The sequence below is a fragment of the Neodiprion lecontei genome, chromosome 4, assembly GCF_021901455.1.
Source record: "Neodiprion lecontei isolate iyNeoLeco1 chromosome 4, iyNeoLeco1.1, whole genome shotgun sequence".
Classification (NCBI taxonomy): Eukaryota; Metazoa; Arthropoda; class Insecta; order Hymenoptera; family Diprionidae; genus Neodiprion; species Neodiprion lecontei.
Window position 1 is genome coordinate 5,955,393 of NC_060263.1, and position 18,470 is coordinate 5,973,862.

The 18,470-nt window shown below is 36.7% G+C and overlaps 1 protein-coding gene across 6 annotated transcripts in view; it reads left to right on the top strand.

Annotated features, from left to right (window-relative positions):
* Positions 1 to 18,470, top strand: part of LOC107227896 (acetylcholine receptor subunit alpha-like) — a 138,110-nt gene that overhangs the window by 52,038 nt on the left and 67,602 nt on the right. For 2 of the 6 annotated variants that reach the window (XM_046736926.1, XM_046736928.1), the window contains exons 3-4: positions 493 to 602; positions 18,284 to 18,464. In XM_046736926.1, the coding sequence (XP_046592882.1) occupies positions 493 to 602; positions 18,284 to 18,464 (291 nt within the window). Of the gene's footprint in view, positions 1 to 490; positions 603 to 18,252; positions 18,465 to 18,470 lie in introns of those variants that run through there. The other 4 variants (XM_046736927.1, XM_046736929.1, XM_046736931.1 and 1 more) reach the window with 3 other exon arrangements.

Consider the following 18,470-nt stretch of genomic DNA (forward strand, 5'->3'; position numbering starts at 1 on the left):
CAATATTTTAAGTTGAACAAAAAAATTCAATGTGCTATGAAAAAAAAAAAAAAAATGGAAAAAATTCGACCCACTATGGGTCTCGTCTAGAAATATTCAAAACAAAAAAATACAGCTTCTCAGAATTTTTTGAGAATTTTAAAGAAGGTACTTTCAAGATCATTTTAATTATTTATAAATAATTGAGAAGTCGACTAAAAAATCTGGAAAAATTCAGGCTACCGATTCAGAGTTGGAACAATGCAGAAATTTTTTTAAACAAAATCAAAAATGGTAAAGGTCAGCCGTTGGTTGAGGTCGCATGGAATTCGTCATAAACGTAGGTACTTCAATCAGTTGATCAATATAGAATATGAGGGAAAAATGTCTCGTGAAAATGATTCAACATAAAATCAACACGGGTGTGTATATATTTGCTTTTGCTCATTTGTCGTTAAACTTTACCGCCATACGATTTTTCTGAGGTGTGTTCTTACTCTCTTCTGTTTCAAGTCATGGTACGACTACAAACTTCGATGGGAGCCGAAGGAATACGGCGGCGTTCACATGCTGCACGTTCCCTCGGATCACATATGGCGGCCTGACATTGTTCTCTACAACAAGTAAGTCGATGCTTAATGCGTGATATTCGTTGTGTTCAAAAATTACGCCTAACCGGGCACCGCATGAGGCCCCAAAATCTGACCGATGAACGGACGTCGATTATTCGCAATCTCATCTATTTTCCTAATTTCGTCTTCATCAAACACGAGGAAACAAATTTCAAATTTTTTATTTATTTATCTATTTATTTTCTTGCTTGCGTTTTAAAATTCTTCTCCCATTCGCCTCTCGATCGTTGAAATCGTTTTTCGGAAACATTCGGCGATTGCCGAAGCGTTCAATCGTTACGAATATTATATCCGTTCATCATGGTCGAAATAGCTCTGCTCGTTTTCACAATCCAAGCGTATGATGTTGGAAAATTGGAAATTGTGCGGTATGGATTTTGGAAACTATCCGTATTTATGCGTATACATATGTATGTGTGTAAATTAAAACAAACACACACGTTCGTCTCTACACATGGATACGCATACGCGGTTTAGAGTAGCGTTACGCGGTACACGCTTCGTTAAAATTTTTTCGCAAATTACTGTGTATCATTATAATTATAATACATAACATCACCGATTTCACACGCAACAGCTGATGCGATTAAAATGCAGTATGTGTAATAATAAGCTGATTTAAGTCTCTTGCAAACTTGTGCGATAAACGCACGATTAAAAAGTGAAATGAAATATCATAGATGTACGCAGACTGTTTCGATTCAGCGTTTTATCGCATTGTTTAGTTGTAAAATATTATACCTACTCGCATCGATGCGTGCAAAGACGTGTCGGTTTATATCACTATGTATAAGACATTAAGTATATATATATATATTACCTGTACTGTAGTAGGGTCGATAGATCATCTTTATATCGCATGAGAAATGGGCGCTGCGGCGGCGAGTAAAAATCTTCGAAAATTATAATCGTATTATAAAACGAATAAACATAAATAGAAAGTAACAATGATGATAAAAAGAACAGCTGTTTAAATAGACATAAGTAAACGGAAGCGATAATTAAAAACTGTTACGAATGCAGGAAAAATTTTAATCCCAAATGAACATCAACTGCCACATAACAAGCGACAAATATTCTCCAGCTGATACGTTAACCATAATTACTGTCAGATGTGTATTCTGTTTGTTAAGTTTGATTCGATGGTGTAATAATTTCACCCCTTGATTAATTATACGTAATTAAACGGTCGAAAATTTGCGGTTCAACCCGTATGTTGTTTACCTGTTTATAAATATATTTGACGTTTGTTGTTTACAGTGAATTAAACAAATAAAATCACAACGTAAAGTTCGCCGATCGTTCTGAGATAAAAGAAAAAACGAAAATTTCTTTTTTTCCTACATTAGAATATTTTACTTCTATTTGTGCGGTAAAAAATTCTTTACACTAAGTAGCTGGAATTTTGGTGATTTTTGTCAAGCGTAGTTTATTTTCTCGCGTCTCGTTTCTTGAGTTTCCTTTCACTGGATGAAATTTCTCGAACCCAGGCGAGCGTTCCATTGAATATCGCTTATTTCCCCGCACTTCTCGCCACGTCAACCTTCTCCTTATATACTTTGCCACGACGAATCGAAGATGCCTCTGCAGCCTCGGTCACCGTTAGTAGCTCGCCACTTTTCTACCTTCCAGATCCGAGGTCGGCCCATTAGCTGTTTACCCTCTTCTCTTTTCGTTTCCAACATCGCCGTTCTTCGGTGACGCGAACTTCCTTGCGCCACCAAATGAGACGATTTATTTGCCCCGGTCTTTTCACTTTTATACCTACGGTTGTACGAGCTTTTCTTTTTTCCTTTCGCTAAGAAAACGAGAAAGAGAAAGAGAGAGAGAGAGAGTTAACAAGAGTTAAAGTCGAATTTCAATGTCGTGAACATTTTTATTCTTTTGAAAAAGTTTTCGGTGTATCAAACTTTATCGGATAATTTATTACGGTATATATTCTCTTGAAAACTATTGAGTTTAAAAAATTTTCTACAAACGTCCAAACTCTGAAACAGTATCCTGAATTTTTCCCGATTTTTTTAGTCAACTGATCTATTATTTATAAATATTTCAAACGATATTGAAAGGTTCTTTATTAAAATTCTCAAAAACTGTATTTTCTGTTTCGAACATTTCGAGACCACCCCCGTAATCGACCGACTTTTTTTCCATTTTTTGTTCAACTTCAAACATCGTTTGAATGGTTTGAAAATTTTTGAGAAAATTCTCAACACACTACTTTTCACTTAAAACATTTCTAGACCGGTTTCATTACGGAGCAATTTTGATCCATGTGTTTTCCGAACATTATAATCTCTCAGCAATAATTTCAGGATATTCTTCGCAAAGCGTACGCCGTACGGTCAAAATATGAGACAAAAAAAAAAAATGTACAAAGCCACAAAAAGTGAGACCGTGATTTAGAAAGTCCTTAAATGCGACTGTTTATTGAGGAAAAATGAAATTTTTCAATAAAACGATGCCCGCGATTTTCACAGATCAAGCTTCTTTTAGAAACTTGTAAAACAGATAATTTTTCCCTGAACAAGTATTCGATATCTCGAGTCTCAATCCGACTGACAGCTTGCATGGAAACTTTACACATCTTTAATATTTCGATTGAAATATGATGCACGTGTCGATATCGCAGACGTCATTCGTACTCACCGCCTAGCGTCGATATCAGCGACTGAAATACCCCGTTGAAGAAAAAAAAAAAAAAAAAAAAAAAAAAACTTGAGTGAATCCAAAAGAGGGCTTGCATCAATTTTCGGCGTCGAGCCTGTGGCTTGAATTTCAAAAACTCTGTGTATTTTATTCTTTCAACGAATTTTCCATCGCCGCGTTAAACTACGTTAGAAATTTCCAGTCTGTCTTAGGAAGGCGACACGTACGTGATGGGGGACGGCGATAAAACTTGGTACAAATACGAAATCGATATCGAGACGCCTCGCTTCAAGCCGACCGAAATGCGCCCGTCAAATACCGCCGGCCATTTTCACAGCTGTATCGATAATCCCGAAGCGCATTTATACCCTTATGGACTATCGATTCGCAATCTCTACACGCCGTTTTACGGCTCTGTATCTCAGCTCGTCATTCCTTTACATATTTTTATACACGCCAGCTAGCAGTCGGTCTACGCCACGTTATATAAGACGGTTGAAGATAAAACCCCTCGTCTTAAGGCGAAACGAACGACTCGAATATCGCTGAATCGTCTTGACGATTTTCCAAGATGGGGGGGGAATATATTTTCACTCATTTATGAATGTGGAACGTTCCCTGCTAAATCAACCAAGTTTTAGTATCATTTATTTTTTTGCAAGTTTTTCGTGTAATAAATATTCGAAAGACACGCAAATTTATCAACTTTTGTGAAATTATTTTTACCGAACCGATTCAACCGAGTTACCCAAATATACACGCGCATTCGTTTACCTTCGTCTCAAAGTTCTACCTTTCAAAAGAAATTCGAAAAATTCTTAAGCATTCAATTTTTTACACTCATCGTTTTAAGATCTTTTTTTTATACTTCATTTCGAAGAACCGAACTTTGCGCTTGATTCAACCATTTGTTTTGCCAAATTTTTCAACACTTTGACGATCTTCGTTGAAAAAATTTATCTCATTATTTTCGAAATATTAGAAAAAGTTTGGAAGATAAATTTCTGTCCCTCTATAATTTTCACACATTTTTCATAGACTGCGAAATGTTTCAGGATTCTTTTTCGTTTCTTCGAAAAGATTGAACATTGATTTTTGTCGATTAGGTATATTCAAAAGTCTGCGATCAACTGGTCAAAATCGCTCTTTAGTGAGAGAATTTTTAAATTGTAGAATTTTTGGATCAAAGTTCAAATACTTGTAACTTGGAAGTGATATAATAATCAAAGAATTTTTTATTTCAACTGCAAAATCAGAGGATACCGATAATCATTTACGTAAAATCATCAATATCACTTTAAATTATATAATTCTTGAGCAAAATTGTCAACCTTTTCTCGGTTCTAATAATTCACATGTTTTTGAGGTGTAATCTTTTTGCAGCTATCGTGTTCAAGTTTTATGAAATTTTTTTTGACCTCTCAAGTTTGATTGTCGATCAATTTTGCGATTAATAATCCTAGATGGAAAATAATTTTTGCTTGTGAGATTCAAAGATTTAATATTTTATTGCACAGTCATTTCACGTCTGCAATGACATCCGTATTTTTTAATTAAATTTCCCGCAATCACCACGCAACGAATGTTGATAAATATAAAATCTCCGCTTGCGAATGACAGCCGCTAAACCTTGTGCTGCGAATTCGTATCATCGCACATCAATCATTTCATTCATCACTATATCCTCGCTTAGACAGAACGTCAAACGTAATTCACTGTAGCGATCAGACTGCAATTTCGGGGGAGATTAAAATATGAATCTTTGATTTCCTTTCGTACCTCGATTATCCTTTTTGAACACATACTATTGTTTCGTTTTTACGTTGATCAGATCCAAAAATCTGTTCACGCAACGCAGCCCTTTTTTCAAATATTTCCAACACGTCCCTACAGATGATTAGTTTATCAATGAGTCGGTAATAATTACCGAAATTTTCTGATTCTAATTACACCTCTGGTTTTTCTTCTTCCCTCATTCTTTCAACGACAGCAAATTTTGAAATTCCTTTCAGAGAATGAAGTTTGAGGAAAAGAAGAAATAGCGAGATAAAAGAAATGAGTGATCCCAAAATTCGAATTTTTGAAAAGAGTGAAAAGAAAAATTCTTGGAACAGGATCAAGGATTCGAAAAGTTTCAAAACACTACGGATAATTCAAATATTTTTCTTTTTCAACCTTGATTTCATTCAGAAAACAGAGTCGAACGATAAATGTTCATGCGACGTCAAGATTTTGATTTACCTTTTCTCGTCTGCACAGCCTGAAGAAGACACGTGAAGCAAATTGCTGCAATTTGAACGTGATAAACCTATCGTACGTTATAATACTGACGCGATTACCGCGGTCTAATTTCACGGTGAATAGCCTTAAGTCTCGTTAATGGATGCAAAAAGTTTTCACGGTGTGTGTATGTAATGAAGGCTATTACCGAGATATTATCCCGGTTATGCAGGATCCTTGATGCAGGCTGAAACTTCTTTGCATTCTGCTCTTGTCGTCATCAATCCGAATTAAATGTCAGGCGGTTAGTTGCAGAATGCTGAAGAAAGTTTCGTCGTTTTTTGAATCAATATTCGCATCTTTTATTCCTACTTGTTGTGAACGTTGATTAGAAAATCGTTTCTTACGCAATACTTCATCATCAGTTCCGACCAGATTCTACTTCCGACACGAAAAACGTTTTTTTTCGTCTGCTGCACGTAGACTTATTCGAAATACTTTGAAATTTTTTCACACGGATTACAGTTGAAGTTAAAATTTTCACGGTTTGAAATTCAGATTCACACGCGTTTTGTCATACAACGTGATTTAAAATTTTGAATTTTGAAGTTTCATCCAGTGAGTGAACAAGGACCGAAGATTGGAAAAAAAATGTTCGCTAACTAATTAAAATAAAAATCTGGGACCATTTTCAAATTTCGGAAAATTGCACAGGATATGTAATTTAAAAATTTTTTAATACAAAATTAGGGTACATCAAAAATTCCGTAGTAACAAAATTTACCAGTCAATCGTTATTGAGAAAAAAACGTGTCATCAAGGTCATGAAGTACTCCTACCTTTACCGACCGAGCAAACTTGCCCTTTTTCTTCCTATATCAACTAAACAAACGATAAGAAAGGGTTCAAATTTCGACGGTGCATCGGTTTTTTGTAACGGAATTCAGGTACTCAATTCCGTAATTGTGCAAATTATCTCAGCTACGCACTTTTTGGCCCCTGAAATATGGGACATATAAAAATAGTAACGCGTGTCAAAAAATTACACATTTTTCTTACGATTCTCGGAATATCGGTAACTTTTCTGAATTCCGCTAGAAAAGAGCGATACACCGTTTAAATTTGAACCCTTTCCGTTCGTCCGTTTATTTCATATAGAGATAGAAAAGGGTGAGTTTGCTCGGTCGGTAAAGTTAGGAGTAAAACATGACCTTGACGTACCGGAAAAGCTGCGAAAAGAAAAAAAATAATATGTACAAAATAAAAGAAGATAAGATACTCGGCTGCAACTTCATCCGGAATTCCGATACATACTGACATTTTTTTTCTTTTTTCTTTCCTCTTCTCTCTTTACGCTATTTCACGCGTTTCGCGGAGAACTCTCAAAAGCGCGAAATGCACAGAACCTGAGGAGAAGAAAACCTGTGAAAAAAATTTTTTCGGCGATGTTGCGGCCTGCCGACGAAAACCCGACGGCTGCATCATCGGACGAAGATTCCGTCGCGGTTTTAACCTCTCGAATTTCTAACCTCCGCGAAATTTTGAAAAATCTTCGACGCGCGCTTCAAGACGAGAGAAAAAATCTCCAACAGGAAATCGATAATACTATTCGTCACGTGGTTTCCGTTCGTTCGAAAATTCGTCCCCCTCCGGTTCAAGGTCAGTTTTTACCATTTTTCCAATTTGGTTTCATCTTTTCCTCAACTGTGTATCAATTTGAAAATAAGCTTTTGTACGTAATTCAGTATTACAGATTTTGTTTCTCGAATCCCGATTCAAATGTATCGATTAACCGAGAAAACACTCGCTCAACTTGTCGCATAATTATCACCCTTTAATTGTTCTTCTCGTACTCTAATTACGTGTACACTTCCATTCAGATCTCTCTTCGTATTCAAAGTTCCACGATTACCAAGCTATTCGAAACTATTTTGGATATCAGCTGCAGCCACCGAATTTAATCCACTCGCAATCAGAAGTGAGTCAATTATTTCTTTTCTTTCGGACTTTGTTTTCCGAACAGCTGTAGAAGTTCGAAAATTCACAGTACTTGCGATAAATTTTCTCAATTTTCGCATTCAACTTCAACGAGTTTCTCGATCTCGTGTAAAACATAAAAAAGAAAAACCTTCAATCTGACGGGCAAAAAAAAAAAAAAAAAACGTATAGTTGTAATGTATTGAAAATTATGCAATTTTGGTCAATTTTTAAACCCTGCTTCGAATTTTATTTTGCATCGATTCCTCGATCAGGCCTTGAATCAAAAAGGGAACGAAAAAATTTCACGTTGTAATTGGGAAAAGTTTTGAAAATACTTGTAAGGATCAATAATCGACGGATCGATTCTCAGGAGCTGCAGGATGATGGAAGATACTTTAAACTGCATCGGAATCTGGACTCGGTTGAGTCGAGCTGCATTTTCCGGGCAACGTCACCGAGTGTTTCGGACTTTTACAAGCGGAAGATACTGAGCCTGGAAGCGGACTGTTCGGCGGGATTAAATCAAGTCAAAGCGAGGTTTACAGAGTCGCTTCAGGCTCTCGACGACTGCACAATGCTGTGCGAAAACTGTGAGGACTGTGCTTTGCATTCTGAAGAAATAACAGCGACTCCCGACAAAAACTTGGACTGCATTTTCGCCCCCAGTATCACTGCGATTAGCAAATCCAAGTAGGTTGAAGGAAAGGATAGGAGAGAAATAGACAAATGTCGGAAAAACAGTTTTCTAGCGAAATACCTCAGAATCGGGTGAAAAACGCTCGAGTAAAATTATTTTGAAAATTATTTCCTTCCAAAACTTGGAGTAAAGAAATCAAACTTTAACGAAACGACAAAGTTTCGACTGTTCGTAAAGCCGATGTCTCAAAGTTCCGAAATGCGAGATTCCGAAAATTTAAGTTACGACAGAGCAAAGTTCCGAAAAAATAAAATATACTCACAGTGCGTAGTTTAGTCGACAAGTGGGTTTGAAAAATGAGAAAAACCAAAAATCGGAACGGGCAGGATTTCGAATGTAAAAATATCGATAAACCAAGACTAATAAAGATGAAAGCGGTGAAATTTCACCAAGCCAGAAATTCACAGAACTGAAAATCTTCGATTACTCAGAATTTCGATGCTTACGATGTTCAAATTTTCTCATTTTCACATTTTCTGAATTTTACACTTACCCAACTTTGATCGGCGGGTTTCATGACATTCGAAACTTTGACGTTTCGTCAAAGTTTGATTCTTTTACTTCAGCTTTGGCCACAAAAAAAAAAAAAAAAATTCTAAATTTGGCGCTTTCGGAACATTTCAAATTCGGAGTTTCGACCCCGCCCGAATATCAATAATAACTAGGATAAAAATACGACTCATTTTTGATCGGATTGAAATTGGCCAACAGATCGCTGCAGTTAATCGAGGACGTGCAGAGTTTGTGGTCCGTCGAAATCGGGGTTGCAGGTGGATTTTGCGACGAGGGTGGCGAACCTTGCGGTCTGATTTACCAGGCCTCAACGCTGCGCTTGGCTTCGTCCCAAAGCTTTGACATTCCAAACTGCCTGAGTGACGTTGCCCTCGACGATATTTACTCGGGAGAATTTTCCACCGATACTTCCGTATCTAAAACGGCACCAAGGCTCGGGACACTTGCCTGATAATTGTGTAACGCGCAAAGTGCACGGGAAGAATTCAATTTTCACGAGCTGTTTTTGTTTTTTTTTTTTGTTTTTCCTTTCTTTTTTCTTTTTTTTTCTTGTATTTTATTTTTCTCTTTTTTTCTGCAACATCTTGTTCATTTTGGCACGGTAAAAAAAATTTGACTATCTAATCGCGTACATTGTTTTAAGATTAGCATCGCTGCTATCTTTCATAGTTTTTGTATACTTTTCTTTGCAAGACGTTATATGCACGTTTTTTATTATTTATGTGTGGCGCTTTTCATGCGCAATCGACGAAACAGGGTGGAATTAACGTTCGTGGATAATTCGCGATGTAATTTTGCGATTTCGCATAACGTGCGAAATTTTTGGTGAACGGGTATTTCTCATCGCTTATTATAGGGTATATTCTCTATTGAGCGAATGGGTCGCGTTGCAGCTCTTATTGTGCTGTCGAGGACAATGGCGAAATGATGATGCCGCAGTGTTCGGAATAACGCTGGTCGAAACTTTCTCTATTTCCTCTCAATTCCCTGCAGTTGCATGCGGAAAATCCCGATGGAATATCAATGCGGTATAATAACGGGAATCGAATAACAAATTCGATTTTATAACTCGCTCATTGTGAGCTTTCATGTGCAATATATGGGGTATCCCGATTGAAAATATATCAAAAACTAAGCATTAAATTGAGCAATTTTTTTTAACAAAAGTCGTATATGAAACGGAACATCGTACGAGCATCCCAGTTTTTGGGTCCCAGGCCTCTGCTAGGCCCATTAAGGCCCAACTTTTGTTTTTAAAATGAAACCTCCTATTTTTTTATTACACTTGCAGATTTATCATTGAAAAGTCGATAACTTTTACTCCAAGTCGTTTTTCCGGGTTTCGTTTTCGAACAGACCCAAAACGTTATTCGAAGTTATGAAGAATGGAAACGACAGCTTAAACACTTTACAATGTTGAACGATTCTGTTCATCGTGGAACTCGTTCTCATTTTTAAATTCCTCTCAATGATTCACGCATTGACACTTCTTTCGCGAGAAAACTTCGTATAATAACGTTTTGGGCCCGTTCGAAGCCGAAAACCAAAGAATGACCACGAGACACACTCACTCGATTTTCAATGAGAAATAAGAAAACGTAATAAAAAAATAGGAAACAGAAAAAAAAAAGAAAAAAAGTTGGGCCTCAATGGGGCCAGCAGAGGACACGGACCCAAAAATTGGAATCCTCGCCTGATGTCCCCTTTCATAAACAACCACTTTTGTCCGAAACATTTTTCAATTTAATGCCCAAGTTTCGATATACTTGAAAGAAAATTAAACACCCTGCTTTTCTTCGTCGAAAATCAATTTTTAACTGTGTGAAAACAATAACAAATGCACGATACTTTGTAGTTCAGAATACATCATGTACCGTAAACTAAATTTTCTGGGTCAGAGATTTCGCGAGTTATTTCCGAAATACATTTTAAACTTCCGCGATTAATTTCGCGGGTATGGAAAACGGAAACTGCTGTAATTTTGAACGCTCATAAGGAAAATGGAAATTCCCACCGCGAGACGGGCTGCGCATTATTTTCACCGGCATGATTGAATGCCGCACGTTCTTTGCTCCCTCATTTCTCTGTACTCGCAGCTCCAGGATAATTTTCACGACTTATAATACACGTTCATCATGTCCTGCGGGAAGACCCGTTCAAAGGATCCTCGTGTTACACTTGAGCTTGACAAGGTGGTAGGACGTTTATTCATTTTTTTTTCACCGATCCCAAAAAGCTGCGCACTTTGAGATAAATGTCCGTTTCTTTTTGATTATATATTCAATTTCTCGCAACCATTTCGATAATTGAATGCTGGTGTGGAAATAAATTAGCGTCAATGCATTGTTTGCGTAAAAATATTTGGTCAATCAACTGAACAAATAAATTCAACGTCTCAATCGTCAGAAAATTTAGTATCGACAATTATAGTCGAACTAAATGTGTTGCTTGTACGATACTTTCTTGTAATTCCAATAATATTCAAAACCGTTGTTACAAGAAATTCAATTTTATGATAATCTTTTAATAACTATGACGGCCCAAATTTTCCTAGCAATAACACGCAGCTTTTTTTTTTCACTGTCGAATGAACTCCCAATAATTATAATACACGAAATTATGGGATGATTTTACATCAGTTATCATGCTGTGCTCACTAAATTGATGTAATCTTTTTCAAAATTTCATTTGGCATAGTAACTAGAAAAATTGAGTAAAACAGGTATCGTTGAAAAAACTGTTTTGAATATTGTTGGGATTACGAAAAACGAAGTACGCGTAAACATTTTGCGCTACTGTCGATTCTTTTTTGGTTATTGCAACGGAAAATCAGTTTGTTCGGTTTACTCTACTTTTTTAGTCAAACTAGGCTTTAACGTGAATTTATCGTTGTACGAGCATTAAATTTTCGTAACAGCTGCAAGAAAATCTAACAACAGTGATCGTAATGAGAAAGAATAGCAACGGATAACAAACTTTCCGGTAACAGGTAGAAAACTAATTTTCATTCTCTACCTAGAACTATATTTTTCGATACATGCATGCCTAGAATCATTCAAAATTTTGCAGCATAGTTACACAACACTGACCTTATACTGGTAAATCCGGTTTAAAAACGATTGACGGTTGTAGAAATAAAAAAAAAAAAAAATAAATAAATAAAATCAAATCAAACTTCAAGTCCAAGTTTCAAGCCGCGCGAAAGACCTTCAAGAGTATCGAAATGCGGTCGAGTTTCTCACCTAAGGAAAATAATGTCAAGGTTTAATAGTGAAAAGGCTTGCGAGTTTTTTTGGCCGAAGATGAAGACGAGGTGGAGTGCAGGCGACGATGGGATGCTGGAAAAAGAAGTGTTAACGGAAACTTGGTGGCGGGGGACGAAAGCGGGAAAAGCGGTCAGGGATATAACCATTCGCTATTGTATCCAGAGAACCGGAGTGCACTCGGTGCTAAATCAGCGGTACTTTTTCGCTCGCCTTTGTACTTTGAGAGGGTGGTATTTAGATTTTATTTTTACTATTGTTTGTCCGCCAGTTTTCTTTCAAACGATTGTGTGTGTGTGTGTTTTTCAATTTTTGTTCGTTTTTTTCTCATCAGTTTCTTTACTTTTACACATAAATGTTGTTTTTTTTTTTTTTTTCTTTTTTTCTTCTTTCAATTCATTTACTCGCGTTTCTTACCACTTTTGCATCGATTTTTCATCCGTGGTGGTAAAACGAATTTGCACGATCGATTTTGCATCGTAATTTCAATTCTTGGGATCGCCGTAATAACTGTTGATTGAATTTTAATTGACGAATATTTTTACAGTTTCTAGTATTTGTGTCGATCGATATTGTTGGTTACTTGTTTATCGGTTACGTAAAACAATGAAAATAGTGAAGCACTTTGAAGTAATCCGCGCAACGGTAGAAATTTCCTCTCGGAATGAAACGGATTTCGTTGAATAATGTAATTGGTTTACGTCATAAATTATTAATGAGTATCAAAGTGGAGGATCACTCGGCGATCCGGATGTCAAGAAGAAAGTCGCCTTTACAATTTGAATATCCGGGGTCGGTCCAAGTCCTAAGATTATCAACATAGCGGCCTCCTTTCACTGCGTACCTCATTCGAGTTGTTTCGTCAAATGATTTTTTCCGTCCCCCGTGGAGTTTGAAAGGGTAAATTAATTGACGGTTGTCAATGGAACTGGGGAAGTTTTTTTTCTTTATCATCGAATCGCAGAGATTGTGCACTGCGGCTACTTTCTTCGGAGTCGAGTTTTGTAAATAAATTGGTAGCCTTTAAAACGTTGAGGAAAAGATTTTTTCGGTCCCAAGCTCCGTCGCCATTACGTATATATACAGGGTGGCTCAAAAAAAAATAAATAAATATATAAATAAAAAAAAAACGAGACCGATTTCAAACGTGAATAAAATCTGAACGTGTTAACCGACTTTCGGAAATTTTTTTTTTTTTTTCTAGAAAGTAAAAGAACGAATCTTTCGTTTCGTGTTTTAAATTCTGAAAAATTCTGTATCGTTTGTTCAGATACAACAGGTTTTGATCAAAATCGCTGTGAGATTGAAGAAAATTAATATTAAAGAAAGTTCAAGTCATTTTTCTTTTTATTTTTTTCCTGAAATTGTGATTCTAAGAATAATTCTGGTGTTTTTACAAATTCTCCGAGATTTTATTTTCACGATACGAAACGTTTCTTGTAAAACTGAAATCAAAACGCGCGCTTCAAAGTGAAAATTCTGTCATCGAAAATCGGTCGATACGCTTGGATTTTATTCACGTTTAAAATCGTTCCCGTTCTTCTTTTGGCCCACCCTGTATATATGTATCGTCTTTCGGTTGAAAAAAATAAAAATAAAATACAATTGTTAAAGTTGTGGAAAAAAATATTCCAATGGTGCGGAAAATTTCATCAAATAATCAAATTTAACTTCCTGTGCTAAAAAAAAAAAAAAAAAAAAATAAAACCAAACACAAGAAATTTGCCAACAACAGTTGGAGGAAAAAATCTGAGTCCTTGTTGATATTCGTTATGGAAAGAATGATTGCAGAAAAAAAGAAACGTTACAAATTCGAGATAATTGGACTTCAAGTTGAACTGTGTAAGTTGAAATTCCATTTTTGGGAAATATCGGCGAGATTAGTTAAATGTTATTCACAACTATTTACAGATTAATTGTTAATAGCGAGTGAAGTAGACGAGTCTTTGAATATTTAGGTAAAAAACGAAGCGAGTTGTTTGGTCGTAACGTTAAGGCCACGAAAGCGGAGGCTGTGAAGATTTTCAGAATTAATTCAACCGCAAGGAAATTGAATATTCAGTTGATATAGCTGCCAGAAAGAATTCGATATACAATTTCCGGCGTCATCGTGAAGCGACGAATCTCTCACGCCTCGATATTGTGCACGCCTCTTTTCCATCGGCAACGTTTAATTTTCACCCTCGATCATATCGCGGTTTTCACTCTCCCGTTTTGTCCCGCGATGCGAATAAAAAAAAAAAAACAAAAGAAACGTTGACTTGAAACAAAATGAAAAAAAAAAAAAAAAAATTGGATACAAAAATCGATTTACATGTTTTTTCACTCAACTCAAAAACATTTTCAAACCTCGATTGCAGGCTTATAATATTTGACCGCAAAAATCCGCCGCTTTATAAAGATATAAATATACCTATATATATACCTATAGATATACCTATAACTTAATAAGACACGGACGAAAGTTTAACAATATTTTCCTTCGCTCAGCCGTTTAGATAATATCAGCCGAAAACCTAATATCGTCCAACCCCTGAGAAAACTTTTCAAATACTTTGAGGGTATAATATTCTCTGTTGATTTTCTCCACAGTGTTGGCAAAAAATTTTCTGAGTACAATTCACTTTCCTCTTTCATAAATAATGAATTTGTTCGATTACATTTCAGAGTGTAATAAGAATTCAATCGATTAATCTTTCGTTCTCTTTTTTATTTATTTATTTATTTTTTTTTTTTTCACCTACTATCTCACGGATCACGTGAATAAACAAGGAACGTGGTATATGCAGATGTACATATGTATATGTCGGTGATACATGCAGACGTTATAATGTGGTCGAATCTGAAATTGAAGCAATGAATTTCGTTTCGAACTAATAATTGCGTTGCACATCCTACGGCACGAGATTCGACATTTGACGAGCCATTACTGTCAGCAATTTAACAGCTTTGGTAAATTGGAAAATAATATTTCATCAGTCAGAACAAAACAATTCAAAGCGACTCATGATTTTCATTCTTTACAATAATTTCAACCATTTGTTCACAATTGAACGAATTTTAGCTCACCTTGTTAGCTGAAACGAATATTTTGCTCGACGCGAGTGCTCCCAAATATCAAAAATAGATTGTTTTCAAGATCTTGATAAAGTATTAATCAATAAACTCATAATTTATCAAAACAATCGTTTCAAACAATAATTTGTAAATTATAGATTCAAACACAGAATTAACTCTGAACCTTCAAACTAGGACATGGAAAAAAAACGAAGAATGTGAAAAAAAAAAAGATGAATAATATCTTGATTAAACAATGCGAAGCGAGTAGAAATATCATTTCTGAAATTGGAAATAAATTGAAAAGTGAGAATTTTCTTCCCGTTTCGCGTATTCTAGAAACACTTTAAATTCTGGCCAAGATTATTAAAATTACCTACATACGGTTTTCCCTCAGCCAGACGTTTTCTTTAGTTTTATATTTGCGAGTGGCGTGGGAGGAACGGCGACTGCGAAATAAGAGAATATGGGTCGCGAGTGTATCGCTGGGGAAATTCCCCTATTGACTACTAGGGTAGGTATATAATACGTAATTGGATGGAGACCGAAAAACGTGCGGCGGGTCGGAGAAGATGGAAACCATTACCCAAGTTCACTGTTTTCACCCTCGAATACTTCCTCTGCCCTTGTTTCGAACAAGGAAGTAATTTTAAAAACTTGCTTAAAAAATTTGCGAACAAAGAGGCACAGCTTAGCTCGATTGTTCGTGTGAAAAATATTCGTTTTATTCACGTTTTCTAATCTCCGGAATCCGAAAAACAGCTTTTCAAACAAATATCGGTCTCTCAAAAAAATTCCCGCGATGAACTCGAAACGGCTGGACGTGAAGATTTGAAACTTACAGGGTTTCAAAACGAAATGATGGGCACGAAAAATTGCCATGTCTCGTTTGATTTGAACTTACGTTTGTACCGGAAATAAATCGACTTTTAATTTTATTCCAAATAAACGGTCATGTTTTTCCCAATTCGTATATTTACTTTTTTTTTTTTTAATTTATAAACTTATTGCGTTTCAGACATTTTATTTTCTAACATGCTTTCAAAACTTTTTCATTTAACTGCCAAGTTCTGTAAGTTTCAAATTTTTGAATCGGACGTTTCTTCGGATCATCGCGCGTAAGTTTGTCGGACAGACCGACAGTCTTCGATCCATTTTCAGGATGACGAAAAGTATCGAGAAAAAAACTGTTTTTACGGCTTGTTTACTTACCGAAAATTTTGAAAGCTCGTGATTATTTAAACTCGATGAGTGAGAAAATCGATATATTATCGATAACCCAATTGATGAAAAAAAAATACGACCAACACTTGACCTCGTATTTTTGAACTTGAAATAACAATAACCCTGAGCATAAAATGAACCCCGTTTATAATTATATCTGGGAATTATCTCTCCCTTCGTACAAACTCGCGTTACATGCACGCGATAACGATGATGAGGAAAATGTACAAATTTTCAAATAAACTCTACGTTCCGCCGTGCAAATATTTAACCGAATTTCGGTATTGAATCCACGGCTTGCTTGCTCAGGGCTGGGCAATTTATTTCGAAACTCTCCGCGAGGGGAGGAAAGTAGGAGGAGAGGAGGGCCCTCGAATCCTGCGAGGTATGAGGGATTAGACGCGGCTGGTTTGTCGAGGACGAAGAACACGGGCACGGGACTTCTCCGCGTTCCCAGGGGATTAACCGAGGCGGGAATAACCGTTCGGTAAGACGCGATCGGCTCGAATTCTCGCCGAAACTTGCCCTCGATACATGCCCACGTATCCCTTATCCGGTATTTTCTACCCCTCGCGGCAACGTCGTCAGATTAACCCGATTAGGGAACCACAAACGACGGGACAAATTCGTCGAGAAACGTGCGCCTCCTTCGATCGAACAAATTTCGACCCTTTGATACCGATCTTATCGGCCTCTCGTTATATCCTGAAAGATACAGACTAAGCCGTGATCATCAAATCATTTTACACAGAATATTTACTCGTTGTTTCGATCACTTTTTTGGCAAATGAAATCTCCTAATGATTACTTGGACAGAGTTGATGTCTAAACTATTCGACACTGTCTTATGAAATTTCTAGTTCATCTGCATTCTATCGATTGGAGCTGAATTTTTCCGAAAAGTGATCGTCGTTTGAGAAAATTTTGACGAACGTATTATCGTCGACAAATTTACTCTTCCGGTTTTATGGGGTTTATAGAAAACTTCATTAAGTTTAATCTAGGGCAATCCAATTAAGTTTCTCCGTAGAGGAATGACGAAATTTTTTATTAATATTTGAACTGAATTATGTACAGAAAGATGAAACGGAAAAGATTAATTAATAACTAAATCAATACATTTTGGACGTATTGTACGCACGTGATATAAATTATGATGTTTTCAGAGCGTAAGAAACATGACAACTGCGCTGTTGATTAAAATTATGGTTGATACATCAGCTCGAGAAAGATTGGGGATACGCTTGAAGTGGGAAGTTTGAGTGGACTGTGTAAACAACAATATAAAACAGAGAGAATTAAGTCTGAAATAAAAAAATTAGGATTGGAAGAGCAGAAGATGTAAAAGAAAATGAGTAAAAAGATTTTTAAACAAACTGGATAGGGTTGTACGTACCAAATTAGAAAAAAACGAAAGGTTAAAGGCTAATGAATTTCAGTTGTATAATATAATAAACCCGTTGGAAAGTAAATCTCGACTTGAATTAATGAAATTGCGTCATTCTGCCAAATCAGTCCGAACAAGTTGGTGAAAATATATCATTCAAGGATGAAATGAAGAAAAATTTTCTCCAAATTGAATGTTATACCTTTATTTGGTGTCGTCATAAATGTTCATCAGTTTCACATACAACTACAAGAATTTAGCCGCCTTTACCATTCAGTTTTTTTTTACATCCAGGTGTATACAGAAGGTTTTCTGTAAAACTCGCCGCTGAACGCCGGCAGAGAGGCAACCGATGCTACACGTCGTATAGCGTCGTATTGAAAATGTAGCCTCGGTTGCCTGCCCGCAGGCGTTTACGCCGCTGAACGCCGGCGGATTGGCAACCGATGTGGCACGTTGTATCACTGCGCATTGAAAATGTAGCCCTGGTTGCCATGACTGCAGGCGTTCAGCGAAAAGTTTGACGGAAAACATCAGGGATACAAAGCTAGACGAGGATAGTAGGATTTCATGTGATAGGATTATTAGAGATCGGAGGATGTTGATAGATGAAAATCATTGAAAGTAAAAAAATGCGCACGCCCGCCGCAGCGCCCAGAACCACTAATGTCCTCGATCGCAGCGCGGACGGTAACTTCGAGGTGACGCTAGCCACGAAGGCGACGATCTATCACCAGGGTCTGGTCGAGTGGAAGCCGCCCGCCATATATAAGTCATCCTGCGAAATTGACGTCGAGTATTTCCCCTTCGACGAGCAGACCTGCGTCCTCAAGTTTGGGTCGTGGACCTATGACGGCTTCAAGGTAAAT